The sequence below is a fragment of the Colossoma macropomum genome, unplaced genomic scaffold (genome assembly GCF_904425465.1).
Source record: "Colossoma macropomum unplaced genomic scaffold, Colossoma_macropomum, whole genome shotgun sequence".
In the NCBI taxonomy this organism is placed as follows: domain Eukaryota; kingdom Metazoa; phylum Chordata; class Actinopteri; order Characiformes; family Serrasalmidae; genus Colossoma; species Colossoma macropomum.
The window spans coordinates 9,645,668-9,664,813 of NW_023494792.1; the positions used below are offsets into that span (position 1 = coordinate 9,645,668).

Consider the following 19,146-nt stretch of genomic DNA (forward strand, 5'->3'; position numbering starts at 1 on the left):
AATAAAATATCTAATAAATATATGTGGAACAAATTAAGAAATAAGTCCTTTTTATTTCCAAGGTACATATTTAGATATATCTTACTTATCCGTATTTTAATGTCTTAATTGTGGCATTCTGAACTAAAACTAGCATTTATCATCTTATGTACTGTTCTACAGTGCAGCACTGCATCCCTCAGCCTTATTGGTTTGACACAGTTCATGACTTTGTGTTGTTTTTGTGTTTTCGTCCTTTGTTGTTCTCTCGCTACAGCGCCCAGCATGCATTATGCAAATACATCATCACTGGGAATCCAGCCCATGACAATGAAGAAATCCACTGATGTACCAGCAATGTAGAGGCTTCAAATACAGACTTGATACTCAACTAGTAGTCCTTAAAGAATGGAGGTGACGGAGGTAAACGGCTAGAAAGTAGAAGGATGTATTTCACTAAAAAAGCAAAGAAAATTTACAGGTACGTTTTTTTTTTTTGAGCAGTAGGATGCTAGCATTACTGCTACTGAGAGCTGATTGGGTAGCATCACCTGTGAGCTGATTGGGTAGCATCACCGCTACTGAGAGCTGATTGGGTAGCATCACCGCTACTGAGAGCTGATTGGGTAGCATCACCGCTACTGAGAGCTGATTGGGTAGCATCACCGCTGCTGAGTGCCGATTGCTTGGCGAACTGATCAGCTCATTGGCCCAGTGCAGGTTTGCACTCACTAACTCCTATAACTGGAGTTCAATAGCGCTCAAAAATTTAACAGCGGTGTTAAAATGTTTTGTGCTGTTCTGTGTTCAGGAAATTAATGTATTCTTCTATATGAAGAAATGTTCAAGCATTTACAAACTATGATTTTGCTCAAATGCTCCACAGTAACCCATTCATTTTGGACTCGTTTGGGAGCGCCCTCTAGTGCCTGACAAACCCGGAACTGACTGTTTTTACTGAGTAGCAGTTTTCCTCTCCACACATTCTGTGGTCCAAACAACTGTAACACCACTGCAGGTAAGGAGAAAAGTACTGGCATGTTTACTGTAATGTAGTAATTAAGACTGTTAACCAAAATTGTGTGAAGTATTTTGTTTCTTCGCCAAAAAAATGACAACCATTTATTTAAATATGATAAATATCGAATGGGGTCAAATTGAACCCTCATTAACAGCTATTCAAAACACCACAAAGCTAACAAGTTTGTAACTTTCCAACAACTCGTTTTTCTAGTTCAGTGAACTCTTGGTCGTTGATGACGTATCTCTGAACGATGGCCTTCACTCCGTCCTCGTCTATCTTGCTGAAGTCCTCCTTGTTTTTGAAGGGAAGGTGTCCGGCCAGCTCACACAGGGCCACGTTGAAGGCGGATTCCTCTTTGGCACCGAAACAGGAAACTCTGGGCCAGACATAAATGCGCACTCCCCGTCTGAGGGCTGAGCGCTTCGCCTCTGTGCTGGGCGGGCAGCCTCTGGTCATGAACACGTTGTGCGCGATGTTTCTGTCAACCAGAACATCTGTGAGCTCACACACGGCCTCGGCGGTCCCACCCGGATCCTCACCCTCAGTGTAGAACATGAAGCCTTTAGGGAAACACTCTAGACGATAGAGGCTCTTCTCTGGAGTGAGGGGCTCGGTGGGGGCCCACTCGACCCTCAGCGCGTGCTTCAGGTAATATCCGTGAAGGTGTAGGTGATTGACAGAGGCGAAGGCACCCAGGCTGTTGAAGCCGACTCGATAGCCCGGATCAGCGCTGAGAAACACCGACTCGAGGCCGACCTGCACGGCCTGAGGCGTTAAGATCTGCGGCTGGCACCGCTCTGGCTCAGGCAGCAGCAGGCTGTGTCCAAATTCCAGCGGGCTCACGTTTATGATCACCACACAGGAGCCGGTGGTCGCGGTGGTCGTGCCGTTCTGTAAACAGCTCTCCGTGGAGCTCGGTTCAGCCTTACACATTTCAAACAGCACCTCCTCCGGCTTTATCCTGTTGAAGTTGAACTGTTTGGGGTCGAAGTTCTGTCGGATGCTCAGGATCTCCTGAGGTTTCCGCCTCTCGATGCCCCTCTGGATGTTCAGCTGGGCGACGTACCCCGCCTCGCCGGGTAGGACCCTCGTCTCCAGCTCTCCGAGATGGTACCTGAAAAGCCCGCGGCTCATCTTCTCCGCCCAGCCGGATCTCAGAGCTGTGTCGTATCCGGACAGGGCCTGACCTTCTGTCTCTCCGTCAGTCCGGCGCACATCACGCACGAAGTTCTGGTCGGTGTAGGTGAAAACGTGACGGCGACCCTCCATGTCCGGAACGAGGCTTTCCAGGCTTTACACTTCACCACCCGCTGACAATAAAACTCCCATAGAGCGAGAGAAACACCACGTCGATCCTAGGATCCGATTACAGGGCACAAAACTCTCTTCTTGGTGTTCTGCCTTGAAGTAGTTAAGACATCTCGCCCTGATTCACGTGTTTGCTTCCATTCAGTCCTCTGTGACACGTCATGCCGGTACGTGTCTCTGATTGGTCAGAAGAAACCCAGCGCGTCACAACAGTTCACTCGGTGCGCTCCAATAAGCGTACATGTGCTCTAACTAGGGTGCTTAGCTAGTTCAGTTCAGTTCAGTTCAATTCAATTAAAATCAATTCAGTTCAATTCAACTTTATTGTTGTTGAAAAATCTGCTGTTCATACACAGCCCTGGCTCTGTGGGAGATAAACAAAGTGTCTCGGACCGAACCATTGAACACTATTCCACCCAATCAGCGACAGGGAGCAGTTTGTGCTCATGCACAGGATAGGGGGAAGGGGTGCGACTGTATATTTGGCACGTGCTACATTATGAAAGAGAGATGGCTGAGAAACAGCCAAAGATGAGAAGCTCTGAAGAAGAAAGATCGAGAAAAAAGTTGTTAGATCAGGCGAGGGCGTAGAGCTGTGTTAGCACTGGTGAGGGTGTCTCAAAGGTAGAGAGACCTCTGAGAGTTGATGAGACTGTAGGTAGCTTCCTATTCATCAGCTTCTTGTTTGAATTTTATTGTGAATGCCTCAGGTGCCAAAATTTAGCTGCTACACTTTTTAAGGTGGAACAGGACAATTCAAACAAGAAGCTAGCGAAAAAGAAGCTGACTTCAGCTTCCTTGCGAGTTGGAAGGCATGAAAAGGGGTGAGGAGGCTGCGCTGTTTCTGCTTGACAGCTGGATAACAGTATATATTTTTGCTTTGTCACAGGATCAGCAGGTCAGTATTATTTTGTCCTGTTTACTAATGTTCGTGATAGCTAATCCCAACTGGTTAGCTTCACCGCAGCAATTCTAGTGACAGTTTGCTAACCCACAACCTAGCTAACATTAGCTGCATTACCTGCTTGTGGTTGTTCCCTCAAAGTTATGTCGTAATTTGTATGTATAACGTCTGTGAAGGGTTTTAGGGCCACGACGATCTAAAAAAACAAGTTTGCCAGGTCGGTGTCCTTTGCCTTGCTTTCCAGGAATTTGGAAGGTGGAGTTTCTGAAGTGAAATGTATAGGCTTAAATGTGCAAATATATATATATATATATATGTGTGTGTACATATGTATGCAGTGCATTCAGTCTGGAGTAGTTTTAACTGCACTCTGCAACAGCTTTGTTCCTCAAGCATAAATTCACAAGGACTAAACTAACTAACGTGCACTGTCCTGTCTGTTTACTGTGTCTAATGTCTGTTTAATTGATCGTATTTATTGTATTGTTTCTAGCTTAATTTTTTACACACTTATGTCTGCACTTCACGCCGAGAAAGCGCGACATGCGCAGTAGGGAGAGTTGTTCGACACAAAAATTTTGGAGTCGACTCCGATTGCGATTCTAAGGCTCCACTTCGTCTAAAGTAAAACACAGCCGGAGAGTCGATGTGTGCGTTGTGGAAGGATGTATTTCAGGGAGTAGCAGAGTATCTCGCTCACACTCGAACGCCACTGTGTGGAATCGAGTTCACAGCTTTGGAGTCGATTCTCAACACCCGATTGCCTGGAATCAAGGAATCGATTCTTTTGGGGATCGACTCCCAGCCCTAGCAGTAGGTAGTGTGGTAGCTGTTGGTTGACAGATGCACGCTACGAGGAACGGGGATTCAGAGCGGGACAAACAGGATGCGTATCCTGCGAAGATATGCGTTCAGTACAGAAGTTCCCCACCCTGGTCCTGGACTATCCCCTGTTCTGTACATTGTAGTATTTTCCATGATCCCAACCCACCTGATCCAACTAATTAGCTCATTAACAGGCCGTACGTGGCTTGAAGAGGGTGTGCTGGGAGCAGGGGAATGTGCAGGGCAGGGGTGCTCCAGGACCAGGGCTGGGAAACTGTGATTTAGGGGGGAAATAAATGTCTTAAATGACTCACACACACTGTGTTTATTTGTCTTTGGATAAACAGTAGTTCATCAACAGTATAAAAACTGCATCAAATATGCAGGCTACAAAAAGCCTGTGAAGGCACTGAGAGCAGGATTTCACAGGTGGGCTGAAAAATTAAGTGAATAATGATGGTGCATGCTAAACTGTAATGTTTAAAAGGTAACTAGGTGTCGTGGTTCTTTCAGTCATGTAGAAAAAAAACAGACATTTAAATAATTTGACTGATTTCTATATGACTTAAACCAAAAACGTGCCACATCACAAAGCGTCACCAGTTTACTTGACAAAGTAAACGAATGACTGACTGGAATGCAAAAGTACAGTGCTTGAAAATAAGTGGGGAAAGGAAATAAAATAATTACAAAAAACAGAACACAAAACGAAAAGGAATGGTGGTGAATTATTTGGTCTCTAAATTTGTGAATGTGAAACATGCCACAGCAGAAAGCAAGTGGCTGCAGCTTAGTTTCAGTGACCTAAAGGCTTCAAACCTCTGAAGTCACAACTGATGCATTTTACCACTTATGTTTCTGTTTCATATTAAATTAAGAAATAAAATCTGATATTACACAAGGGTGCCGAGTTTACAAGGACTTTCCTCTCTTGCTTGCCCTTTGCATAACCCTCAACTTGTCCATTCTGACATTTTTAAGTATTCAGTGTTACAGCTCTAAAAACTCACACGGGAACTCTATCACACATTAAATACAAAACATTGAAAACTGTTATTTAAAGACATGTAGTGAGATTTGTCTGCACGGAGGATCTCTCTGATTATGGCGCAGACTTCCCATTGGCTTCTCCGTCATTGCTCCTAATGAGCCCATACTCCAGAGCCAAGTCTAGGCAGCGCTGGGCTGCTCTGCCGACTGAGGCCTGGCTGGCATCAGTTGCTTTAGCCAGTACTGAGAGAATCTCCAGCGCCTCGCTCTCCATAAGCTTCTCAGCCAGACTCCTCTCTGCCTGCATCAGGTTCAGAGTGATGACCACACCACGGTGCCGCAGGTCCTGACTCTCACTCAGCAGCAGTGCCTGCAGGATCTCCAGCCAGTGACTGGTCTACAGAGAGCAGGGGACATGGGGAGAATGAAATGTAGATCGGAAAGGATACTAGTGGGCTTGAAAAAACAAAATGTCTTCATGCCAGTTTTCCAAACCTAGATTAAGCCTAAGCCTAGACCATAAAGAGCTTCCAAAGGTAAGTGGAGTAATTATGTCCTCAGATTCCTTAAAAAGTGAAAATACACAGGAGAAAGTGCATTTTTTATCGTACAGCTTGAGTTTTATTAATTAAAAGGCAATTCAATTACAGCATAATGAACAGAATCACTAATCACAGCATCATAAATAGAATCACTAATTTTTACAAATATTTTCTTAACATTTGGCAATTACTGGTTTAAAAAATTTAGGATTAAAATATTTGAACATCTTACTAGCTACCTAATTCACTTTAGAAGAGCAGTGGTAAATGTTGTATGTGTTAATGTTTTAAATGACTATTTATTGTTTGGTCTTTTGGCTACAGTTTCATAACCCTTAAAATGTGAAATATGGCAACTTGAGTTGAACCCTTTTTAAAATTCTTTAAAATTTCATTACACCCTAAGCAATATTGCTCAGGAACTACATAGAAAACATTGCAGACTGGCTTAGTTATTCTTAAGTAAGGCTGTTTCACAACTAGTGTGTTAGCTAAACAGAAAAATAGCAAAAAGCTTGAGGTCTTAAAGTCTATGTGTGTCACAACCAAATCAATAATAAACCTTACTTGATATTTGCTTCTTTATGAATGGTTTGTCAGTTTGAATTTAACCAATCAGGTTGCTGATGCTTGGCCAAAATCCTGATCTTCGCTATTATTTTATTGCTTTTCTGTTATTATTAGCAGCAGCTGATGCTGCAAGATCGATCTGTTAAGAGTCAGACACTGTCAGTACAGCGCTGTTAGAAAAAGCATTGTTGACTTCCCTTGTTTGGTGCTTGCCAAATATCCTGACCTTTTTTAGTGTTTTTATTGTTTTTGATGTATAAAGGGTACAATGTGTCCTACTAAAACCTGTAAACAACAAACAGATATGCAGAAATAACTCACCGTGCTGGGAATCCGTGCACACACCTCTGGCATTTCCCCAGTCAGCACAGCCAGAGTTCCGGCCGCAGCCTTCCTCAGCCTCTCATCATCCTCACCACTGTATAATACTAAGAGTTTTAAACGGTCACTGTCTGTGGCCAAGTAAAGCTTCTGCACCTGAGGGTTCAGACAAACCGAAAACCATTCTAAAAACCACATAGGAAACTGGTGATGTTAGGATATGATGTTAAAAACATCTCTCAATCATTCTAGATTTTACACAGAGTTGGGACTTACCTCAGGGCTTAAGATTAAGTTACACATACACTCGGTGGCTGCTGCTCGCACTAGGTCATGCTCCTCGAACATGTAGCCTTCCACTTTGGGCACAGCTTTCTCCTTAATGATCTTTTGTCTGTGGGCCAAAAACAGGTTTACATTTATTCATTTTCTCTCTTATTTAGAGATCTAAATACTGTATGGTGCTGGGCTAACCTGAGTCGGTCACTAATGCCAGCCAGGTTGGTGAGAGCCATAAGAGCCTCAAAATTCTGCAGGAGAGAACAGTCAAGGGCCAAGAGACTGGCTAGGGGACGCACCACCTCATAAACCTACACACAAAGACAATAACCACAAAAGTTACAGATATGACAAAAAAAGTTTGCTGGTTATCTTTTTAAACCATATATATATCACAGGTTTGATATATCCATTACATTAAAAAATGCCTGCATGCCCATTCCCCTAACTAGTTACGCCATCACTAAAGCAAAATCTAAAACAACATATAAATACTAGCATCGATACCATTTTTGTAGACATTTTTTAGTACTTGCCGATACTGATTACGATATACCATACTGAGTAACCTACTTAGAGTAAAGTAGTTGTTAGTGCAATGTACCATAACACTTAAATCATTCAAATCTAGCTGATTTTTAAATGAAGTGCATTAGACAGCTAAGTTGCATTAGTTATCTTAGATAGAGTAGCGCTGCAGTGAAGAAGAGCTGGTTTTGTTCCACATCAGAAAAGAACTTCTGTAGAGCTCTAAGTAAAGTATGTTTCATAGTTTTGATCCCCACTCCTTATGTGTCTCTTTCAACAACAGTATCTGTAGCGCAGTGACAGGAAGAATCGCATCCAAGGCTAATGTAGCCGAAGACCTAATGGTTCGAGATTTATGTCTTGTTGGAGTCTTTGTAGCTGGTTGAGCTGTAGTTGAAGCCAGGCATACACTGTGTGATTATATAAATCTTGTTCTTTGGTGATTTATGAGAATTTATATTCTCAAACTGTATGAAAACACTCTGATGTCTGATTGACATGCTACGTGAAACACATCCCCTACAGACAGCGCTGTCTACAGATAATTATCAATAAAGCTGTTTCATTCAAAACAAGCTATGCACTGAGTATTGAGCAGAAACGCTGAGAAACACTGAGCTACAGCAGCTTTGCTAACTTGTGCCATGCTGTGCACTGAAACTAAAAGCAGGCAGTGATGATGGCTCGAGTCGTTTGTATACTAGCACAACGGTGTACACGAGGCTTATTCTCTAGCTGTTAGGTGGTATTGGATGTTGGTATCTGAGCATTTATATCAGTATGACTAAATGACACAGTATCAGGATGGTACTCCATACCAGTATCTGTATCATTGCCTTCCTAATAAATACATGGATAACTTGGAAATTACGTTTAGACCAACTTTCAACCTAAAGACAGAAAAGTCAAAACAACTGGTCTCACCCTCTCTCCAGGGAAAGCAATCTCAGGGTTTGAGGTGATCGTGATCTTGGCCAGTGCTTGTGCTGCTTTGATCTTGCCCACATCTGTACTCTCTGACACCAGGGGTAATAATGCCTGTAAATGCAATAAATATATCTTATAAATACATCAGCATCTAAAGAAATAATGTGAATAATCTTACATGGTGACTACATGGTGGACTAAGTATTTTGTTTGGTGGCATGATCTTACTTTTCCTCCTCCCTGAGCCACTACCATTCCTCTGTCCTCTTGGCGTTCCACCAGAGCCAGGAACACCCTGTCAGAAGAGATAAAACCATCTGTTATAAGCAACATTCAGGAAGAGAGAACATAAAACACTTTCTGCAATGACAGTGTACATCTGTAAACTTGACTCTGAGTTTAGTGATTTTTCTCTTCAGACGCCAAAGACCTGATTCAACTCAGTGGTCAGTTACGGCTTTAATAGGTGTGTTTGACCAGGAAAACCACCAAACCATGCTGGACTCTGGCCCTCCAGGATTGGAAGTAGACAACCATGTCAACAGCCTGTAATTCCTAATGTATTTTAGGGCTGTCATAGTGTTAACATGTTGACAATAAAGTATTAACAGCACTATTTTTAAACACTGTTAACGCACTTTCCCAGTCTGACCTTTTAAACCATCCGTAGTTAATGCAAGCTCAAGCCAAGCAGCTCACTTGCTGTATGCTGCTATGACAGAATCTGTGATTGCAGTCCTCTCCTTCAAATATACCTTTTAAATGGCTTTTAAAGCAATATCAAAATATAATCAAATCATTAATGCTGATAGGTGAACAGACAGTAGAAGCAGACACAGACCTGGCAATGCATTCTCTGCATGTCTCAGTGAGGGCAGGACTTTCCTGTTTGACCATACACACCAGAGCAGATACCACTCCAGCCTCCAACAGCTTAACCACCCGCTTCTCCACAAAAGACTGAGCATCCTACACATAAAAGCAGTAATTGTTATTGCTTTTTAATTTATGTAGTTTTAGCAGTGACTTACCAAAATTTGTATTTCTGGCCTAATGTGTGACTAGTATGCTGTACCTTTGGATGCTCCTCAGGTACATGCTGTTTGGCATATTTGGCTAATTCCACCATCTGCGGATCTGGTTTCTCAATGTCGTAACTGTTGGTGCAGTTTACCAAAGTGGATCCAATGGCAAACAATACTGTCTTATCTTCAGACTACAGAGAGAATGAAAAGAATTAATTAATGAACAGTGTGAGAGACGGAATGATTGAGTGGGCTGTGAATTTCCAGTCCATCATTTTGTGGGATCATGAAATAACTTTCCTATTACTGCACTGTTTTAGAGGTCTCATATTACCCAATAAATATCTGCAGAAAGGGCAGAAATTCATTCTCATAATGATATTTTGACATTTTAAGCTGGCAAGTCTTTACGAACAAGCCTTAAGTGACACTCGGTAGATGTGCTTCTACTGAGGCCTTGATATTCATCTTTTGGTTTCTGTTCAATTACACAGAAAATCTATCATAAGCATGTGAAAGAAAAATGAATTTATTTAAATGAGTCAACCTATTTTTATTTATTTATTTTTTTAAATCTTGCTCATGTCTATCTGAACCAGCTGGTATACAGCAGGGCTGGCTCTCCTAACAGAGTCTTGGATTAAATTACACTCTGTGATCTTTGTAAACCAGTTATTGGTGTTAATAACACCTGTACCTTAGCCAGTTGAAACATGGCCTGAAGAGCATTCTTATCATCCACCAAGTCCTCCTTCACATCTGCATCAAAGGTGAGGTAGGCCAGACCTTCAATAGCCCAGCGGCGAGAGTTCGGTGGAAGAGAGTCATTGCAAAGCCACCTGCCAAGACATTAGAGGACCCGGTTATGTATTATGTTACGTATCACCTACATGAAAGTCTCACTGTACCTCAAGCAAAGTATAAAATTGTGTAACTGAAAATATATTATCTTAGAAACCTAGATTTTCCATCATGTGTGACGTATTCAACTCAGAGAAAACTGCTGTTCCCACTTCTACCATGTGACAGAAACACCTTGGCAACTTCACCTAGATATTGTGCAAAACTCCTCCCTATCCTTTGAGGCTGAACATGTCAACAAGATGGCACATTTACTGATTATGTTCAGATGCCTGCTACTCTGATTCCCTGGAAAAATAAATGAAATTTTCAAGCTTCACAAGCCGTCCACATTCCTGCCCTTCTGTGTATTTGCTAACACAATCTTTAAAGGAGACTAGTTCAGTCTTTTCTCAATTTAACATATTTCCATGTGCTCTTTGAAAGACAACTATAAAGAAAAAGAAAATACACTTTATTTCAGTCTTTGTATAACCTGTCATTTTCTCCTCTGTGAAGAACAGGTAACTTTCTTGGTGATGAATTTGAATGCTAATGGTCACTACTCTCATTGGCAGTCTCACTGGAGACACAGGGTAGAAGGTGTGGTTACTTTGCAGTGATGAGATGTTGAACAAAAGCAGATGCACTTTGTAAGTAGCTTTTGATTATCTTATTACCACCTCTGTGATAATTTTGATTCCTGCTAGCACCCCTACAGGATGTTTGCACTAGGCTAACAGTGGTGTATATTCACATTTTATAGTAGCTCTCTAGCTTAAACACAGGCATCTAAAGCTCAATTGTAGTACAATTTAGTTCATAGTTCAATTATTGAGATGTAAAGAAAAGTACTCAAAAGTGGTTTGACATTAAATGGTACAATCTAAAGAAATTTAAAGACTTGGGCCCAATCCCATTTCTTATTTTTACTCCTACCCCTTGTTTTCGAGTGTCACCTTACCGCTTGGAACTGAGTTCAAGGGGTAGTGGTTGAAATCTTCTGTACGAAATGGGACAACCCTCAAATAAAGGCATCATTATCAGGCTACTAGCGGTGCTCTGTAGGTGACCCTGCCAGTCTGCAGTGACAGCAGAGGAGGGTAAAGTTCAGGGCATCATATGCTTTCAAAGTGCGATAATTATTGTCAACCACCCCTAATTCTTTGGTGATATGAAGCTGAAGTCAGTTATCCACCAGTATCACATTTTCCTGTTCCATCTTAAATAGAGCAGCAGGTACATTCTGGCACCTCAAGTGTCAGAACTGCTGGACTATTTAAGGTAAAACAGTACATTTAGCTAGCTAGCTACTGAAACATTAGGATACTATTAGCGATTTTTTTATGCTTATTATGAAAGAAAAGATCATAATACATTAAAATGACATTAGACTAAGATACTACAATGGTTATCGTAATTTTAATAGAGAAAATATATTTGTGGGGCTTTTTTTGGTCACTCGTGCAGCTCTCTTGTCAGTTTTTCTTTTTTTTTGCCTCTGAAAATCCTCCGTTTGGAGGGTCATGAAGCCCTAATACCTTGCCCTACCCGTCTATCTCAACAAAAATCGGGACACCCTACTTCTAGACGTGAACACACAAAACGGAGGGCTAAGGGTTGAGTGGAAGGGGCAAGGGGTGAAATGGTACTGGGCCTTGGATTTCTTTACCATTGTTAACATGAACAGTCAATTACATTAGTTGCTAACACAGAAATTCTAGTGTTTTTGCTGTCCTGAGACAATCTACGTACAAGACAACAGCTGCAATGATGCAAAAAATGAAAGCTGAGTGAGTGGGAGTTTGTTTGAGTGGGGTGGGATGTTTGCTAGCAGTGACACTACGTCAAGCAACAAATCCTGTAGAATTACGTTTTTTGTAAAAAGGAAATAAAACAAAATGGCAGAGACTTTGCATTACACATTGTTCTCAGATGGCCGATGCAATGATAAGTCACACATATATGTAAACTGGCAAGAAAAATGCAGATTTGTTTGCTACATCTCCTTTAATGCTGTCTGAGATGTGGAAACAAGCAACATACTTCCTACACTGTTTGGCGAGTTTGAGAGTCGACCCCTCTGCAAACTGCTTCATGCTGAAATCTGTTCCTCCAGCCGAACCAAGTTTACACAATCCCTGCAAAACAACACACCACAATTTAAAAGAAATCAAAACACATTCTCACATATCACCCCAACAGCTGAACAGTCATATATTGTATGCCAAATTACGGTAAAGTACTCCACTTCATATACACCACTTTATTAACCTATAATCAATAAATGCACTGGCATTAATAAAACCACATTAGGTACAGAAACCTTTATTCACTGTAGCAGCTGCTTTGACTCACCACAAGAGCTCGCACTCTTATCTGCTCGTTTTCACTCTTCTTATAAAGGTCCTTCAGCAGGGCCACTCCGTTAGCTGTGATGAAGGAGGCTCTCTTGGCCTTCCCTGCAGCATGGATGAGAGTCTCTACTGCCACCTGCTGGTGGGTGATGTTCTCAGAGGCGCACAGAGAAATGACAGCATCCATGATGCCCGACATCTCCAGGGTGCGATTGCCCACATCACTGGGACCTTGGAGTAGAACTGAAACTGTCTGTATTGCACGTAGTTTACTCTCCAAGCCTGGGCCCCTAAAGTGGTGCCTGCACAGAAAAGATGCTCCTCGAAGTTACATACAGGTGGCGCACACAGGTGTAAAATGCATCTGAAAGCAATTCAACTGCATCAATTTTGGAGTTTTATAATTGATTATAATCATAGTCAATAAAGTATATACTTCTACTTGTACTCAAGTAAATCAAATCAATACAGTACTTTCACTTAAGTAGGGATTTTCAGTACTTCCACCCTGTTGCAAACCAATACTCACTGGACATATTCCTCACACAGCATGTTGAAGTTCTCCCTCTCTTTGTCACTCTTCAGATCATCATATAGCTTATTGAGGAGGACAGAACAGCTCATGAGGGTGTTGTCAGTCAGCGGTGGCCCATCTGTAATCTCTGGAACTGTACCAGCCACTTCCAAAATCTTCTTCAGCCCTGTGGGGAACACAATGGAGTACAGACAAAGTTTGATAGATCAGATGTAAGTGTGCTAGAGAAGCAACATTCTGAGAAGCACATGGAAAGTTTCCCTGGAAAGTTTAAATGACAGTTTTGCTAGAAGATTAAATAAATTAATAATCATGTCAATGTGTTTTGAATAATTTACCCCATGTCCAATGTGGTCTAGGCTGAGTGAGAGTCTACAATCAAGTAAGAGTAGGTGATGTGGCCCTCACCATTGTCGATGACCCACAGTGTGAGGGAGTTGTCTGGGTGTTTCTGGGATTTCCTGGGCACCTGTTTGACCAGCAGGTTGATGGCACTGTCACGCCCTGACCCAGACACATTTGATGCAGCAAGCATGTCGATAAGATGACGCAGCATGGAACGCAGCTCACGCGAAGGCTCTGCAGAAAAGGCACAAGTCATAAAGACATATTAAAACATCACCATACAGATCTATACTCACATACTCTATACTGCTGTTGATTTGGCAGAATGAATGAGAGATTTGGAAGGTAAGGGGAATTTCATGTGGAGACCTCAACATAGCTGCCCTTGCATTGTTCAGTTTTTCAGGGGTTTTAGCTCAATTTTAGTCATTTTTAGGTTTTCACTGGCAATAAATGTTGCAAAAGATCTAAAATGTGGGCAGTTTATGACTGCAAAGCAAAATCTGCGTAATAAAGGCATAGTAACATAACTGCACACATCACTGAGAAAAAAATCTTTCATGTCCTCATTAGTCTACAGTACTTTGAATTATATAGCCCTCTCACAGTCATGACATTTTAGCTGACAATTAATTTCCGTATAAATAATTATTTAATAACTATTTAATTGTCAACTATTGTGCTTTGTATGCAACTATTAAAGTACAAGCCTAAAGTGGCCAAACTGGCTGATTAGCTAGCTTGCTTCTTAGCTGTCGATACTTAGGCCCAATCCCATTTAACCCCTTGCCCCTACCACTTAGCCCTCTGTTTTGCGCGTTCACGTCCAGGGTTAGGGCGTCCCAATTTTTGTTGAGATAGAGGGGTAGAGCGAAGTGTTAGGGCTACATAGCCCTCCAAACGGAGGTTTTTCAGAGGCACACTCCAAACGGACTTATGAGAAAAGAAGAAAAACCGACAAGATGGCTGCGCGAGCAACCAAAGAAACCCACAAATGTGAGCATTTTCTCTGTTAAAAATTAAGAAAACCATTGCAGTATCTTATTTTAATGTTGTTTCAATGTATTAGGGTCATTTTCTTCATAACAAGCATAAAAAATCGCTAATAGCATGCTAATGTCTCGGTAGCTAGCTAACTTTTCCGTTCCACATTAAACAGTCCAGCAGTATTGACGCCTGAAGCGCTAGAATGTAACTGCTGCACCATTTAAGGTGGAACGGGAAAATTCGAACATTCAGCTTCGTATCACCAAAGAATTAGCGGTGGGCGATAATAAATAATTGTCTTATACCCCCTCTTTGAAGGCATATGATGCCCTAAAGGTAACTAAAGCCCAGCAGCGAGGTCGCTGAATTTTTCCCTTTCCCTTGCTGTCACTGAAGATGGGCCGGGTCGCCTACAGAGCACCGCTAGTAGCCTGTTAATGAAGCGATGTGTTTGTTTTTTTTTTTTTTTTTTGAGTGTCGTCCCATTTTTCAGGGCAAGATTTCAACCACTACCCCATTGTAACTCAGTTCCAAAGGGTTAAGGTGACACTCGAAAACAAGGGGTAGGGGTAAAAAGAAGAAATTTGGGCCTTAGTGGCTTCCAACAACAGAAATAGCTGAAGCTCAAGATTTCTCTTCGCTGCCCTCTAAAGGTGTTATAGCACCAGTCAGAAGTTAGAACTTTTTTGTAAGAGCTGATGTGTCTCAACAAACATGTTTTCTGCTTATTAATGTGTGTGTTCAATATTTTAAAATTTAAATGAGGGAATCCATTGGGTATTTCGTACTAATTGCGCATGACCAGACTCTCACCTGGCAGTATAGCCTCATCCTTCCCTCTGACATCCTTCTTCATGCCTTCAGTAAGAGCCTCAAACATCACTTGAAGCAGGTGACAGGCAGACAGGGACACAGTGGATGCCCCAGAGCCCATGACCCCACACAGCCTGTCCATGCCCAGCTCATTCACTATGGCCATGGTCTATATGCAAAAGAGATTTGGATAAACAACAGGTGTTAGGACAAGGTGAGGGACTTCAGCTCAGCTGTCTCAGGCATGACAGCTAGAGTGGCTTGCAAACAGCAAAAATATGTTTATTTAACAACTAAAACTGCATTTAACACCATATTTAGGTAGGTGGATATCTCTAAATGAGTTGAAGAATCTAATGGATCTCAAAGTGCCTCACCCTTGACTGGTGCCCTGTGCACAGGCCAACCAGTGTTCTGAGTGCAGAGAGGACAAATTCCTCCTGCTGAGACTCCAGCAGCCTCTGCAGAAGCTTTACACCATCATTCCTGAAGATCTGCTCTGCTCCTGCATCTTCACGAGAGAGCACAACCAGGTTCTGAGCAGCCTGGGCCAAAGAAAGGGGATTTTACACAGTGGAATTTAATATTACGTCAAAATTTAAAACCATAGCCTCAGACATTTAAATACCTTCTGTCTGTCTGAGGTCTGGGCAGAGTTGTCCAACAGGAGTTTGAACATCTGCTGAACTCGGGAGTCTGTAGACGAGAGCTGCACAGCCTAGAGGAATGAGAGTACACATAAACAGTTATCATCATGTCACCATCAAGTCCAATCTTAATCTAAACAGTGAAGAAAACCATTCATGCAGGATATTTTAGGTACCATCATCACTCTTTCTGTGTCTGACCAGAGGCGTTATTTTCAACAGTTTACTTCAATGCTACTTTTACACCTATCAGCTTACTACTATCATTGTAAACTTTGCATATATACATGCACTAAAATCTCTCATGCAACAAATACAGTTAACACGTATCCCAGTAGGGTATTAAAACTGATGACCGTGCAATAATTAATAACTAAAGGACTATCTTCATACTGCATAACGCACCTTCTGCTGGATCTGAGCACTTAGTTGTCTGAGTAACTCTTGAAATGCCTTATTCTTGGGCTCCAGCTGGGAACATTTCTGGGCATCCAGGAAGGCCTGATCCAGCCGGCCAAGCTTATGCAAAGCCTGGGCCCTGCGGAACCGGGCCTTGATGTCCCCTTGGTCTGTGTCAAGGGCTAGAGAAAAAGACATGCTAACAGCCTGGGCTTACAACTTACAAAACACACAAAAAACTTTGCTCTGCAGTATGTTTGCAGTTACTGTAATTATTCTGCTTTGCTCTGTACTAAATGATCCAAACACATTGCGTCAGTGCAATAACCATCTATATCTCCAGAAACAAGTCTACCTTTGGTGGCATCTGCCTCAGCCTTGCTGTACTCCTCCAGTTTGAGGTAGCAGGCTGAGCGGTTGCGGTAGAGCACGGCGTTCTCAGAGTCACATTCGCTCACTTTCAGAGCTTTGGTATAGCAGCAGAGGGCTCCTTGGACATCACCGCTTTTAAACAAATTGTTCCCCTCTTCTCTCAGAGCTGAGGGGTCCTGGGTCATCTAATGAGGAGAGGGAGCAGAAAGTGAAGACTAGTCAACAGAAAGCAAGCCCAGTCTGCTGAAACATCTGGACATGGAGGTCAGAGGTTCCCAACCTTGGTCCTGGGGCAAACCTGCCCTCCACATTTTAGTGTTTTCTTGCTCTAAAACATCTGACCCAACTGGTCAGCCAGTTCTTCTTCAGGAGCTGAACTGGCTGTGCTGAAGCAGGAAAACACATTCATATTTGCAGAGCAGGACCAGAACTAGGAACCCTTAATAGTCATAGCACAACAGTCTGCCTACTTCACAAGGGCTGCGAGGGCTAAAGGGCTCCGGATACTTTTAGATATGAACATATGTACATACAAAGCAACAGATCTGATCCACAGTGCACAGATCGCGCTGTTTACACGTGTCTGTGTAAATAACGGGGCTGGGTGTCTGTGGTGCTCAGTAAGGGGGAAAGTGCTTCGCCATTGCGCTGCTGCCTCATTCATCTTACCTTTCTTGGCGTCTGCGTGCTGCTGTTCCAGAAAACGTGTTTACACACAGCAATCCCCCAGTGAGCCCCTAGCTTCAATTAAAACAAATGGTCCCCAAACCGACTGTATGTTAACTCAGCCAACTATTTTTCTGCCGTTTTTCTGGAGCATTCCCTGTTTTCCCAGTCAGAGGGTGCACAGTGATGACGCAGCCCACTAAGCCCCGCCCCTTCGTCGGAGACGCTTTTACCATAAAAGGCCGCTGAACTCCGTCAGCATCGGACACTGAACCTGCAGTCAAATCACCAGCACGCGCTGCTGATTAGGGTTGTCTACAAGAGAATGTACGTCTGGTCCTCTTATAAATTAAAAATGTATATGTTAGATAGGGTGAAGTGAGGTAATTGGTCGATTTAGGCGTCAGGGTGTATAACGTACAATGGAGGTAAAGTGTATATGGTCAGTTCAGATAGATGTTGGGTACATAAGGTCCTGTGCAAAAGTCAGAGACCACCCTTCATTTATTTAATTTCTAGTGAAAATTATTTTTTAGCACCATGGAAAAAAAAACAGACCGAAAATTATACAGAAGACTTAATGACTAAATTTAATATCATTTTGTCAGTATTTAGTGTGTCCACTTTTTGCCTTTATTACAGCCCCCATTCTTTTCAGGAGACTTGAGCTGAATTCCATTCCACAGGGTCCCCAAGCGGCACTGTTATGTTCCCTGCACACGTGAGCTTGGGATGTCAATTAAGGCAACTGCAGCTGATCAGTACTTCCATTTGAAAAGTCCTGCAGCCTCATAACCAAACACGAAGCAGCACACATCTTCAAGAGACATGCACTGACTGATCTGTAAACTTTCCGGCAACTTCCTGCACAGTGATAAACTGTTGTTCACTACTTGCTGTGCAGTTTGAAGTTCCTTTCCAATGGAATGTTTTCACTCCCTATGATTCCTCACAGTGGAAGGATGGATTTCTTCACATCTGTAGTAAGAGTGGAGCTTGATTTTCTCCTCTCTCTCAAAGATGAAAGCTTTAAGTGCTGTTTATCTGATGGGGTCAGTTCGACCAACACAGCTGTCAGAAGCGTGTTTAAACTGCAGTTTGGGAAACCCCTGTTTCTTCACTTATTTTCTTTTGATTTTACCTTTCCTTATGCAAGTTGTTTATCTTGTATCAGATCTCCTCAGAATTATCTCCTGAAAATGAATAACATCGTAATTAATGGCCATTTGGACTAGACATTAAATAAACGGAGGGTGGTCTCTGACTTTTGCACAGTAATGTAAGGTGTAATTAAGGTTATATCTACAGTTAGGTAGATAGAAGGTGCAATTCAGGTGAAGTGCATGGGGTGAACCTAGGTCAGTTCATAAAAGCCTTTATATCTGCAAAAGTTCCTTTTGGTTCAGACTTTTCAAAATGAAGTTAAATGTCCTTTTTCACCCAAAACATTAGTTTTTAAAACCAATACCTGAATATGTGAATTACATGAATGTGTGTGCACATATGAAAGTGACACTGACTTTCTTTTATGCCTAAATATTTATTGTTATATATTTATGTTTTTTGCCCATGCTTTGGGTTAGGATCTATTTAAATAGGCTTCAATGTTAAAAGCCTCCTTCTGGAAAAACTCCTTCTGGAAATGTTTCTCTGTGAAGCAAGTTGCCTTGGAGAGAGGCAAAAGCGTGAGAGATCTGGAGACCCACTTCTCATCTGGTAATGCTAGTGCTTGTTGTCCCAGGGTGGGAGTTGAGAAGCATGTGTACTCATGCTGTTGCTTTGAGACCCTCGCAACTGACACATGACCAGTGGAGGTGAGGTATTGAATTGAAAGAAACAATATAGGCCTTCATAGTGTCATTCTGTCCCACTTAGCAGTAGAGAGCTGGGACTCTAAGACAGATGATATTATTAGTTCCTACTCAGATACAAAAGCCAGGTGTGTCCTGAAAACAGTCGAGTG

General features: G+C 42.2%; 2 protein-coding genes across 2 annotated transcripts; both read right to left on the reverse strand.

The window, feature by feature from the left end:
• Positions 1-583: 583 nt before the first annotated feature.
• On the reverse strand, positions 584-2,724 carry gdpgp1 (GDP-D-glucose phosphorylase 1). The gene has a single exon (XM_036575891.1). The coding sequence runs from the start codon at positions 2,270-2,272 to the stop codon at positions 1,175-1,177; it is 1,098 nt and encodes a 365-aa protein (XP_036431784.1). The 5' UTR covers positions 2,273-2,724; the 3' UTR covers positions 584-1,174.
• Positions 2,725-4,346: 1,622 nt separating this feature from the next.
• Positions 4,347-17,385, reverse strand: unc45a (unc-45 myosin chaperone A). Its single transcript, XM_036575892.1, has 19 exons — positions 17,187-17,385; positions 16,501-16,702; positions 16,152-16,327; positions 15,728-15,817; positions 15,477-15,644; positions 15,100-15,268; positions 13,363-13,533; positions 12,949-13,120; positions 12,421-12,721; positions 12,109-12,203; positions 9,920-10,061; positions 9,273-9,413; positions 9,039-9,166; positions 8,426-8,492; positions 8,195-8,308; positions 6,938-7,053; positions 6,740-6,857; positions 6,464-6,619; positions 4,347-5,427 (listed from the first exon to the last, which is right to left on the reverse strand). The coding sequence occupies exons 2-19, from the start codon at positions 16,700-16,702 to the stop codon at positions 5,143-5,145; spliced, it is 2,811 nt and encodes a 936-aa protein (XP_036431785.1). The 5' UTR covers positions 17,187-17,385; the 3' UTR covers positions 4,347-5,142.
• Between the last annotated feature and the right edge of the window lie 1,761 nt (positions 17,386-19,146).